The sequence below is a fragment of the Glycine max genome, chromosome 7, assembly GCF_000004515.6.
Source record: "Glycine max cultivar Williams 82 chromosome 7, Glycine_max_v4.0, whole genome shotgun sequence".
NCBI classification, from domain to species: Eukaryota; Viridiplantae; Streptophyta; class Magnoliopsida; order Fabales; family Fabaceae; genus Glycine; species Glycine max.
This window is the reverse complement of record NC_038243.2, coordinates 13,272,189-13,285,536: the sequence shown is the minus strand read 5'-3', so window position 1 is coordinate 13,285,536 and position 13,348 is coordinate 13,272,189. Positions and strand designations below refer to the sequence as shown.

The 13,348-nt window shown below is 34.6% G+C and overlaps 1 protein-coding gene across 2 annotated transcripts; it reads right to left on the bottom strand.

Annotated features, from left to right (window-relative positions):
• Positions 1–1,583: 1,583 nt before the first annotated feature.
• Positions 1,584–8,272, bottom strand: LOC100796967 (uncharacterized). 2 transcript variants are annotated; one of them, XM_041017067.1, is made up of 3 exons: positions 7,077–8,272; positions 3,245–3,506; positions 1,584–2,098 (listed from the first exon to the last, which is right to left on the bottom strand). In XM_041017067.1, the coding sequence occupies exons 1-3, from the start codon at positions 7,997–7,999 to the stop codon at positions 1,919–1,921; spliced, it is 1,365 nt and encodes a 454-aa protein (XP_040873001.1). In that variant the 5' UTR covers positions 8,000–8,272; the 3' UTR covers positions 1,584–1,918. The 2 variants fall into 2 exon arrangements, with proteins under 2 accessions (XP_040873001.1, XP_040873002.1); XM_041017068.1 differs by having other exon boundaries at positions 3,251–3,506.
• Between the last annotated feature and the right edge of the window lie 5,076 nt (positions 8,273–13,348).

Here is a 13,348-nt window from a genome sequence, read left to right as displayed (position 1 = left end):
TTCAATTATACAGTAAAAATATAAAAATAAAATAAAATAATTATTTTATTTTATTATACTTCATTTTAATTTATTTCACTCAACCTTAAATGTCTAAATGCGACTTCATTTTAATACTGTTGTAAGATTAAGGTGAAGCCAACGTGGATGGAGAGTTAACGGGATTAACACCATGGTGTATCATGAGGTGGCGTGAGGTGACGAGAGAATAACAACTGATGGGATGTGTCTGACAGAAAGTACAGCCACAGGCCCACAACTTCTGGGCTTTCAAAGCGGTAAAAAAATTATAAAAAAATTCAACTATCAACAATAAAGATTGATATACAGATATTAAATATAAATTTAATAAATAACAATATCATAATATGGTAAGAAAAGAAAAATAAACAAATATTAAATATTGATAATGTATTTAGAATGATAGAACATTCACTTATCACTTCTCAATTATCAATAACCCTTATAATATCTTGGCAAAAAAATGTTGTGTTCTTACAAAAGAGAAAAATCATACAAAAGACAATAAAACCAACTCACTATACCTCTCATAAACCGTAGTCTGTAAATGTTTTACAATTTATACTTTTTAAATACATTTTCTTGTTATTAACTGAAATTTATCAAAATTATAAAATCACAAAAGTAAAATTTAGTAAACAAATAAAGATTGTAAATGCTAAAGTATTAATAAGAGCAATAGGTATAAAATGTGTTTACTAAAATTTAGTAAACAATGCTCTTTATATTAATATTCTCTTAGCTAGAGTATTAATAAGAGCAATAGTCAATAAATTCTAAAAGATATAGAAATTTCACTTGTAATCGGTATAAAGCAAAACCCAACAAGCAGTTCTTGGATTGGCATTCGTCAAAACGTTATTTTCTTTATTTTATATATAATCTAGCTTCGTCCCTAGGGTGTTTCAATTGGTGACTCTAGAATCCAAAGTGAAGTTTGGCTAGAAGCAACTCATAATTAAGGCCCCTTCCATCTACTGATATAAAATCAATTTTAACACTTTCCAATAAAAAAATCATTTTAATAGAATTTATTTCTCAACTTTTTCAAAATCAATTCTATGTAAAATTTAATGTTTAAAACAATGTTATACGTTAGTACACACATAAATTACCATTTGAATTATATTAAAATAATTATTTTAAAAATCAACAAATATATCATCCATTGTTTAAATGACTGTAAATATTTTACATTGTGAATAACTAACTCTCTTGTATCTACACCTCCTCTCACTAGTCGGCTTTTCTCACATGCTCTTCCAGCCCCACTGACTAAAGATGCAATCCAATCAATAAAGAGCATTGTTTTAGTTTACATTACAGGTGCAGGCATTAGGTAGATAAACCAAAACATCACACCCAAAATTCTTTTAAGCCAATCATGCTTTCAACCTTTTACACCAAAAAAAAATTATTGATATTACTTACATATATAATATAGTTATAAACATTCATCTTTACCATTTAATTTTACAAAACACAATGCCTTATCTAACCAATAGAAAACTCTAGTTAACAGGTGACATGAAATATATCTCAAGTTGGGAAAAATAGAACAATTTAGGCCAGATGTTTGTTTCTCTCCTTATTTTACCAAGCGATCTTACAACAGTAGCTGGGTAGTGGTTTCACCCGCACACCAGCATTTACATCTACGTAAATTTACAAAATGTAGGCAATGAGAAAAATTATATATGTATATGTAGTTATTTTACCATGTGGAAGCCATCACCCTTCCTCCCTCTATACAAGACTCATGGCAGATGGATAATAAATCTGCTTGCTTTCATTCAGCCTGCGGTGATGATGGCAGTGTAAACAAAGCAGTTTAAACTACCGACCTCTTCAGACGATATCGTGCATCTCTACTATCAAAAGTTTGCAGTTGACAGCCTCACACAATGGGAATTGGGATGCTCATGCTGTTAACGTTATGATGCATTTGGTTTTGCACGGCCTTGACAGCAGCTACTCTAGCTGCATTGGCTGCTCTGTTAGCAGCTGCTACTGCTCTATTAACCCTCTCATCTACCTTGGCCACATCATAGGCTTTCTCAGTTGCTCTTCTTGCTTCCTGTTTTTTCACAAAGAAACAAATCATTAATAATGCAAGCTCCCAATGATGCAAACTTTAACTGTTTGCAGTTAATTTTATCTCTTCTTTCCTTCTACACAAATGAGCTAATTCGAAACATATAATAAAAGAAAATGTTCAACTATCTGACTATTCTCTCAGCTTTGACAACATGGAAAATTGTAGACAAGGAATTTTTGACAGAATGAATGGCACACTTATTGACTATGGTTAAATGAGGGACTTCTACCGTTTTATCTTATCCAATAACCCATAATCTAGTTAAAATCAGTGAAAATTCTGGCTAAATTTTCCAGGATGTGTAGCACTACTATTTTTTACTTGAAATTTCAGTTAAGCAAGACAGAAACATAGACAAATTGTAGATTCAAAAATAAAAAAAATTACAATAAAACATGTGTTATGGGATACCAATCAGAATTTCCGATAACTCAAATCATAAAAAATTCAAAAGCACATAACTAAAGCATATCATAAAAAAGTAAATTTCTCTCCCTTGAGAGATGCTTAAATTATTCTCTCCTTGAACGATTAATATAAGTTTCATCTGAGTCTATTTTAATGTAAATGAACTTTAGTTTTTTTTTTTTCTCTTGCTTTGATTATTGACATGATTGACAACTAGTTTTGAATCTGAACATTTACTATCAATTTCATGACCTTAAAAGATGAAACAAATTTTTAGATAAATTTAGGTATTTAAAATTTCGTTTACCTTCTAAAATATCAAAGTAGATAATAGATGTTAAAAGCTAGTTGCAAGTGATACTATAAGTAATAGAAAAGGATAAAATATTATTGGGAGGCACATTCATAATAGTTCACAATTGTTTTAAGAGGTTCGTTTACATTGAAAATTATTAAGGTGTAACTTGGATTCACTGATCAAGAGAGGGTGGTAGTGTAATTTAAGAATCTCTCAAGAGAGAGTAAAGCAATTTACTCAGAAAAAACTGACACATTCTTATGCCATTGACATAAAATATCAAAGCAATTGTGGCAATGACAAAACAGAATCACCCAAACTGATTGTTCTACGGCAACTTGTTTTGTCTCTAATGATACATTGTGAAAGAATATTAAACAATATATTAAGGTAAATTAAATCATAAATGTAGGGTGAACCTGAACTGCATTAAGTACTCTGGAATGATTGACACCAACAGGAGAAACAGGATAGGTGGCACTCTGTGTGCTTGGAATGTCAAGGACTCCATTTTGCCAGTGACCAGACTGGGTTTCTCCATTTCTAAATGTATACATTCCAACACCTTGCCTTTTTCCTTCATGCCAGGATCCTTCATAACAATGCCCATTTGCAAAACTATATACCCCAAACCCATGCATCTTATCCGCAAAGTATTCACCAGCATATGCATCACCATTTCTGATAAAAACAGAAATCATTAGTTCCAAAAAAAAAAAAAACACTATTATTGGTGAGCAAAGAAAAAGCAACCACAGAGCCCTATGTAATTTAATTAAACAATAAGGCACCAATGATCCTGAGAAGAGAGGAACCCACATTCAAGAAAAAATCAGAAGAATGTATTCGTGCATCATAGGATTAAGCACCTATTTTCATAAAATGCATGCCCAAGATCCTACTCACTGATACTTGACAACACAGTCCATTTTGAGATGAGAAACAGAAGGTATCAGTGTAGATTGTAGATGCTCAACAAAGTATATACAAAAGTGCACTGATCAAAGAACAAATAGTTATTTTGTTTTTACTGACTGGTTCCGTTAAGTAAAGCAAATGGAGAGGGAGAAGAAAAGACACCACACTCGTAGCAGCATGTAATATTAAATTACACAATATCACAATAGTTGGAATTACTGCTATGTGACCTGAAGATTTCAAGGCCAACTTGTGGAATTAGCTTCTTGCAAGGAACTTGAGATTATGCGTCTCTTCAGAACATGTGTCATGTTATTATTATGGAATACCCTATTGTTTTAAAGTTTGGGAGGTATAAAGCACCTTTGAAACTGAGTCTATCGTTGGGAGCAGATACTCTTCCATTGTAAACTGAAATTGGCAATAATGAAGATAAGTCCTAAGAACATAAGTGCATACAATTACTCTTTTAATCTTTCAGTTTTTACTGCATTTTAGTAATTATATTTGTTGTCTCCTGTATTCTTAATAAAAAAAATCCAAAAACCGCTTAAAATTTGAGACAAGATCCACCAACTTAAAATTTGTGAAACATATTAGGGGGTTTTATAGATAACTATTTGATCTTCCATTCAAACGAATTACAAAAGGAATATAAAATAACAAGGAAATAATATTCCCTCAAAATGATTTTCTACTCTCCTCTTGTATCGGTCTTTCTTCCATAGAAGGACTTAAAAAATTGTTCACCCAGATAATGAAAAAGAACTCATTCTCTTCAACAAATAGTAGAAAGAAATCACCTCCTTTTCCTTCCCCCTGAAAGAGGTCCCTTTTATGTTACACAAACACATCAAAGATTACAAATACAGGAATTATCACTAATATATAATATCCTTCAATCCTATTTCATTCCTTCACAAATAATTCTACAATCTTTACCCTTGCATTCCCTTTGGGTTTTACTGATCCAAACAAGTTTGAAATGATAGCTCTGATTGTGTGTCTTTAGACCAAGATCAGAGTAAGAAGCATGTTTGTTTTCCCTAAATGACTCATGTCCCCCACAAACTTATACTAGCTACTCACTGGACATTTACTGCTTCAAAACTTAAAATGTAGTAGGATAAGAGGGAAAGGTTTTCAAACAGATGTTTTGTATCAAATTAGTAGTCAGCCACCACAAATGAATGTGGCTTTTCATATAATAGCAGTACAATTCCACAAAGAAGTGGCATTTCCTTTCTTGTTGCCTCTTCCTTTCTTCTTATTTCCCCATGTGCGAGGCCTCACCAGGGGCGCAGGTGGGAGTGGATGCAGGTGCTTTTAACTCGAAGTATCAGTCTCAGGCCATTTATTCAAAGCCATTTGACCAACTTCATGCTTATAAGATTTCATGCTTACTGCATCTTTTTCATTTATTTCAATATTAGACTCCCATTTTTTTACCTCCACATAGCTAGTCAGTTGACAGCAAAATGCCAATGCAGGTAAAATTAACTACCATTAGAATAATATGTTATATGTTATTCAGTCATTTACATCTTACTTCCTTCCTGGAAAAGACTAAAGATACATTAAAAATGAACATCCTCAAAAATATCAAAACAATGGCTTTGAAATAAGTGCATACATATCATGCTCAACAATTGTAACCAATAGGTACACACATCTGACACAAGACCCAAGCCAAGTAAGTTTCAAAGGCCTACAAGGTACTTTTGACAAAACAGAAGCCACAACTGAAACAAATCAAATAGAAAAACATGTTCTAAATCTTTATCTCTACGCACATGCTTATTACTTTCAGCTGTAAGAAATAAATGGTATTTTAACTTTGAAGATTATAAAATAAAACCTAATACAACCCGCAAGAGCAGCAAAGGTTACAGTTAGAAGAACTTGCGGCAAATCTACGAAACTGACAACAAAGTACATAACAAAATCAAGCCCCAATATCCAGCCAAAATAACTCAAAATAGCTTTTACACATACACACAACAAATAAAAACAAAACAAAACAGGCATGCAATCAGTTTACATCAAATAAAAGCCGCCATCACACCATTTTCAATTGTCAAAACACTAAACCCCAATAGCTAAACAACATGTCAACAACAAAACAAGACCTAGACACACAGGGACAGCTAGAGTAACAAACATCACTCCAGAAACAAGAAATTGTCATAAACAGAAAAAAGGCAAAGCACAAAACCAAATCAAGCACCAATAACCTGCCAAAAGCATCTTATAAAACATTCATGCACGCACAACAAACAAAATCAAAACATGCACGCAATCACAACAAACAAAATCAAAACATGCACACAATCACAACAAACAAAAATAAAATCAACACCATTCTTGATTGCCAAACACCAATCAACAACATCAAAACTAAACGGACACAACACAGAAGTCACATCTCACAACTGAAGCAAATCAAACTTTTGTGTATGTTTATCCTCCTATGCACATGCTTTGAACTGTAAAAACTGAATAGAAATGAATAGCATTCCAACATTCAAGATTATAAGCCCTAACACAACCCACATGGACAAAGACCAGTAAAATGTTATTGAACGAAGAAATTGAGGCAAAGTACAGAACCAAATCAAGACCCAACATCCTGCCAAACTAACTCACAAAAAGCTTCACACACACACACACACACTCAAAAAATCAAAACAAAACAAGCATGCAATCAGTTTACATCCTACAAAAGCCTCCATAACACCATCCTCGATTCTCAAACCTTAAACACCAACAGCTAAACAACAAAGCAACCCCCCCAGCTAAACACATCATTCCAGAAGTAAGATAATGTCATAATCCACAAACCTAAGAAACCACAAAACCCAACCAAGCAACAACAAAACCCTTCCAAAACCAAAAACACCTCACAAAACATTCACACACAACAAACCAAATAAAAAACACACCCCCCCCCCCCACCAATTCACATCCAAATGCCAAACAAACAAGAACCAACAACACCACAATGAACATCCAACAAATCCAAGCCAATACACAGCCATCAACTACTACAAACCAACCGATTTCACACATGTAGTAAGATAATCCAGAATCACGTTGAAACACTAACTACCACGATTTCAACCGAATGTTCACATGTTTAATTTCACACTCACAAACCAATTCCGAGTCCACAATTGATTCTGAGTTCAAACAACATTTCCTAACTTTTACAATTAGATAATAAAAAAATATCATACCGAATTTTACTACCAACTTACTTTTAAAATAAAATAAAAACATTCAAACACAAATCTCTATCAGTTGAATTAAACACAAACCTCCTCCAATCCATACCTAAAATGGTAGTGTCCAAGGCCATGCTTAACGCCCCACTTGAACTCCCCGACGTACCTGCTCCCATCATCGCACGTGTGAACCCCACAGCCATGACTCTGTCCACTGGCCCACTCCCCGGCATAAACATCCCCGGTGTAGAACCGGTACACCCCGAACCCGTGTCGTAACCCCTGCCGGTACTGGCCACGGTACCGGCTCCCCCGGGCCCATGTCTCCACCCCGAACCCGTCGTACTTGCCATCCACCCAGTCCCCCTCATACTTCCCACTCATACTGTAATAGTAAACCCCACTCCCACAACACTTCCCTCCATTCAACTCTCCCTCGTACACGTCCCCGTTCGCGTATGGTACCACAGACAAGGAAATGTTTATAATCGGAGAGACGGAGGAGGCGGTCCGGGACTGCCAGCCGATAGTCCAGAAGACGGGGAGCTTGAGAGTGGACCGGGCCTTGGGCTTGAGATTGAGGAAGAGGAGGAGGGAGGGGATTCGAGGGAGGGCGACGTTCAGAGAGAATGAGAGCACGGCGGAGAAGGAAAACGCGGAGATGAAATCGAGGAGGAGGGAGTTTGTAGGGTGGGAGACGAGGAAGTAGAAGAAGGGGAGCGAGAGGAAGAGGAAGAGGCGGAGGCGGTGCCGGAGGCGGCGGCGGAGGGACACCGCGGCGGATAGAAACGTGGGAATTACGGTGGTGGTGGTGACATGGCGTGGTTTTAGGGTTGGAGGTTTGGAGAGGAGGGGTTGGGGTGAGGGTTGGGTGGGGAGGGAGGGTCTTTTGTAAGGTGCGATGGAGGTCAGTGATTCGTGGTTTGGGTTCGGAGTTAGGGTTGGGAGTGGGTGGTTCGGGTGCTGGTTGTAATCGGAAGAGACGCCGCTGCTTTCTTTTCCAATCTGAACTTCGGATTTCTTCTGATGCATTACATAAGGGAAAAAATAAACAGAAGCAATATCTTCTTCTCCACTCTGTTGTGTTTTGTGTTGTTGAGGGTGTTGTTTTGTGTTTTTTGAATTTTTTTGGGTGTTTTTTTTTTTAGTTTTGTTTGTGTTTGTGTGTCTATCTATTGGTTAAGGAAATGCTTAGAAGAATGGTGAGAAAGAATTGGCATTTGGAAGAAGAGAACTGCTGCAAGTTGCAACTGGCTTGGTGGGTAGGGATGGGGTGGGGTACGGGAGTAATTTTTCTTAAATGGAAAATCACTGGAAATTTCTGAGGGTTATCTATTTAGTGTTGGCTAAAGCTAAACTTAATAAATGTGAGCATGTTAATAAATAAATACACGTTTAATTTCTTAAGGTAATTATTATTATAAAAGGTTAATAAATTTGTGACAGTTGGAATGAATGACATTGTAGTCTATATATTATCTATAAAAGAGAATCCTCTGAAAATTCTTAAAATACTTCTATCTAAGATTGTGACAGTCTGTCCATTTCCTTGATTTTTTGGTCTTTTAGTCCTTAATTGTCCACTCTTCTGATGCTTACAGGTGTCTTATTATTTTGCTGATTGAGGCATTTACACGTGTTTTATTTTGCATGTTGTGCATGTGCTGGCCTTTTATTCTTTACGTGGTTTCTTGCATTTCATTCTTCATTCTTCAGTTTGCGTGTTTTTGCTTTTCATTTTTCCAGATACAGACCAGCTTAATTTGGGTTCTGTTTGGTGCTGTTTTGATGTATGTTTTCTTACATTCAATGTTAGCTTATGGTTTTTTGGCTTTTCTTTTCTTACATGCATATTACCTTTCGGGTTTTTGGCTTTTGTTTCTGTGTTGTTTTCATGTTTGTTTTGTTACATGCATGTTATTTTTTCATTTTGCTGTGTTGGACGATGTTTGGTTTGCATGTTTGGTTATCGTGTTTGTCTGTTCGTGGTACTTCTGTTGTTCTGTTCTGGTGTTGTTTTCATCTGTGTTTTCTTACATGCATGTTAGCTTCTCATTTTTGTGTGTTGAATGAGGTTTTGGATTTTTTCTTAGCTTATTGTGTTTCTGTTTTGATGGTGGTTTTGTTTTTTTTTTTTTTGCAGTATTATGGCACATTCTCCAGACAAGATAAAGAGCATCGATGGCTCAAAAGAAACTCTTAAACTTAGTGTGAGGATCAGTGATCTATGGTTTATTGGCACGCCTAACAAATCTGAGCAAGCTGAAATGGTGTTTGTGGACTTCGATGTATGCTTCAATTCTGGGTTTTTTTTTGTAGGTTTATTACTTATTACTTATTGTTCAGTTCATTGTGTTGTAACCTTAATGCAATCCAGGGTGATGAGATCCACGTTGTTTGTAAACAAGACCAATTGAAGTAAAAAAAATGGACTTGAAAGAAAATTGTACTTATGTCATGCACAATTTTAAAGTGCTAAAAAACAATGGTCAGTACAGAGTGTGTGATCATCAATTTAAATTGGTGTTTATTGGGGTTACTGTTGTGAGGGAGTGTGTTCTAGGGGACATCCCTTTTAGAAAATACAGGTTTACTGGATTTGCAGATGTTGTGGCTGGCCAGTTTGAACCTAGAATATTGGTTGATATGTTAACTTATATTTTTGCAATTGAGTTTATTTGAAAGTTTGTTTTATTAGATTAATAACATTCCTGATTTCCCTACTGCTCCTGATTTCCCTACTTGCTTTAGATGTTATTGGTGTTGTGGAGGAGGTTGTCTTTCGCCAAGTTTCAGGAAAAGGTAGAAGGGTAGTCTTCAAACTAAAGGACTTGAGGTAAAGTTCAATTCTTGGTGACAATTTGTGTGATATGCTTTGTCAAGTTGTGGCTATGATTACATTATTATTAATAACTGATTGTGTCATAACTATTTGTTTCTGATAGCCAGCAATTGCTATCTTGCACTTCGTGGGATGATTATTGCTTGCAGTTTTTTTGAAGTTCTTAGATGATTATGAAGGTGATGGCCCAATTACAGTTCTATTGAGCCATTGTAGGATCAAGGAAGCGCAGGGTATATCCTCATCTTGAATTTATTGATTTCTTTGTTTATGTTATGCATGTTATGATTCTATTTTTTAAATGATTTAGGATCTTATCCCGCATCGATCAGCAATTCTTTCAAGGCTTCAAAGTTAATTATTAACCACCGTGATGGAATTAAGAATTCATGAACGGTATTTTTTTTTGTGTATGTGATTATGTATGTTGATCATTTTTTGTCTTATTTTTGTTGTTCATTCTATATTTATAGGCTTGCAGAGTTGGGTATTGAGGCTCGGTCAGGTTTTAAATCCCATGGTGAAGGGAGTACACAACTTTCAGGTTCTATTCAATTATCATCAAAAGAAGCATTATTTGGCAAGGCTAAGGCAAAGTCTATTGCTAACATTAACACCATCTCTGAAGTAATGATCTTATATAGATTTTAATTCTTTGTCGTGCATTATCTGAAGTTTTTTGATTTGATGTGTATGGTGTTTCACACAGGAAATTGTTTGTGTCACTATTGGCACAATTACTAGGATTGTTCTGGACAATCATTCATGGTGTTATACAACTTGCATTCAGTGCCATAAAAAGAGTGATGCAGAGATGGCGCCCTTTACATGTGCATGCGGAAAATACAATAAGGAAGTTGTGCTTAGGTCATTGTGATCTTTTAAAATGTTGTGTATTTTTCATACCTTCATCATTTTTTTACTATTGGTGCATATGGTAGCAGGTATAGGCTTGAGGTGATGATCAACCAGGGAAATGAAAGCACAAAATTCCTGCTTTGGGACCGTGAGTGCAGTGAATTAATTGGTCAATCAACTGATGTAGTTAATAAGCATAAAATTGAAGTGTGTTTTTGGATTCAACCGTAACTGTTTATGTTTGATATGTTATTTTTTGTTTGTGTAATACAATTATTCTCTTTGAACAAGGATGGTGATGTTGATTTGAATGCTTCACCCCAAGCACTTGATAAGCTGCTGGGTTATGAACTTGCTTTCAAGATAAAGGTGCAACCCAAGTTCGGAATTTTGTTGTTTTGAAGTGTTTAGCTGACTCGAGCTTAATAAATGTTGTGATGGATATGCTAGCTGATGCTGAGGTAATGTTCAATGCAAGTTATTTGACATTAACTATTGTGAAAAGTATGTATTCTATTCATATTTATTTGTTTTCCATGGGTTGTTATCTTCAATGTATGTCTTATTCAGACATCTTCAAAAAATGAATATCCCAGTTTCTGATTCCAATCATTCTGCTCAACATGAATCTGTGAGTTTTGATGACTGCTCTCATTTTTTAATATGATCTTTCTTGCAATTCTTGCATTTTGACACTTCATGGCTTTCAACTTAGCATTAAACTTATTCATTGCTATTTGTTTTATCCAGCAATCCCTGACTGTGACATCAGACCATGATCCACTGCTTGGACTCCCCTTGACGCCTACAAAGCGGCAGACATTTCAAGATTGTGATGATGAAGTAGGGACCCCTCAAATTTCACCTGCACAGCTTTCACCCAACAAATTAAAAAAACATGGCGCAATTTAGTGCATTTGGTTGTTTTCAAGTTGTGTTGAACAATTTTTTTTGCCTTGCTATTTGTATATTGTACATTGGCTCCTACCTTTAATTCTGTTGTGGTGGTGTTGCTTTAGAACTCTGATCAGAACTTTTGTTTAAATTTTAATTTTATTTTGTATGCAAGTATCCTGGGATTTTAGTTCTGTGGTTTATCCGATGTCACCTTAACTATTGCACTATATTTCAAAATCCTTATTTGTTCAATTGTTAAAATAAATATCGACAGACCATGCTTATATTAATGGTTATAAAGCCATCTTTGAAGAAATCGACCTATGAAAATGTTATGAATTCAAATATATCGTGAGAGATAAAACAAGTAAGATTTGAAAATACAAATCAGAGATTGCCAGACAGAAAGTTCAGAAAACATGTTCTTCACAATCATGATAACTTAAAATTCAATTAAAGTTTTAACGGGCCATTAAAGCATCTGATTTTAAGGTGTGCATCTTTAATTGTCCGAGCACAAAGTATTCACGGGAAACAAATTAAAATATTAGAAATAATGACCACGAAATATTGATCACTAGCACAACTAAATCAGCATTCATATCTGATTAATTCATCTGATTTTAAGGTGTGCATCCTTAATTGTCTGAGCACAAAGTATTAACGGGAAACAAATTAAAATATTAGAAATAATGACCACGAAATATTGATCACTAGCACAACTAAATCAGCATTCATATCTGATTAATTTTCTAACAGCAGAATATACACACCAAGACAAAAGTATCAGCTTTGGAGTCTTGAGAAACATGATCTTGGATCATCAATGATATGTAATTAAGTGTTTCTTTATTATCAATCATCGTTTAACATGATTTGTTATTTTAGATGCCATTTTTTGCTTGATTTTACTTTGGCAAATGCATAATTGGATATTTGATAAATTTACTCCATCTTTCATCATATGTCTCAATATGATGTACAATTAATAAGACAAGTAAAAAAACAATTTCTCTTTAGGTTGACATCCTAATTCTGCCATGCATAACATTTTCGATATCACATTTCTTATCAATGGTGCCAAAGCATAGGTATAATAATGGTTATAAATGCATGTCTAATCATTTTAGTGCATTTAATTAGCTGTCAGCATTCATAATTTGAGTGTTTTTCCTTATGCTTACTTTTTATTACTTACTTTTCAAGTTTTAATGCGGCCATCAAAACCATCGCTATAATCATGCCTATACATGCATGTCTAATCATTTTTATCAAAGTATGATCCATTTAACCAGCTGTCAACATTGATAATTTTAGTCAACAAGTCAAGTTATGTCTTGGTCCGAGTGGAATAGCATTTCTTTTCTGCATGTCCATGGACTTTTGCAATTTAAATTTTGCATGTATTGTAACATTGAAACAAGAAGTCAGTAAAAATTTTATAACTCAGTCAAGATTAACAACATCCATCAAGAACATGGATAACCATGAGCATGCAAATCATCGTGATACAGCACAAGCCAGGATAAAGAATAAAGGTATTAGGCAACACAAAGTTAACGATCAGGCTCAGAATATTGATTGTAAGCAATTAAAAATATTATCTTCCAAATTATTGTTAATAATTTTAATTAGTTTGTTGATTTAGTAATACAATATCCACAATTTTTTCACACAAAGACAAGCAAACTATAAGGTGCATTCAATATTATGTGAATCCATTCCACATTAAATAAATTCTACTAACTAAACTTAGATTTAATTCACTTTTTTAGTTAATATTC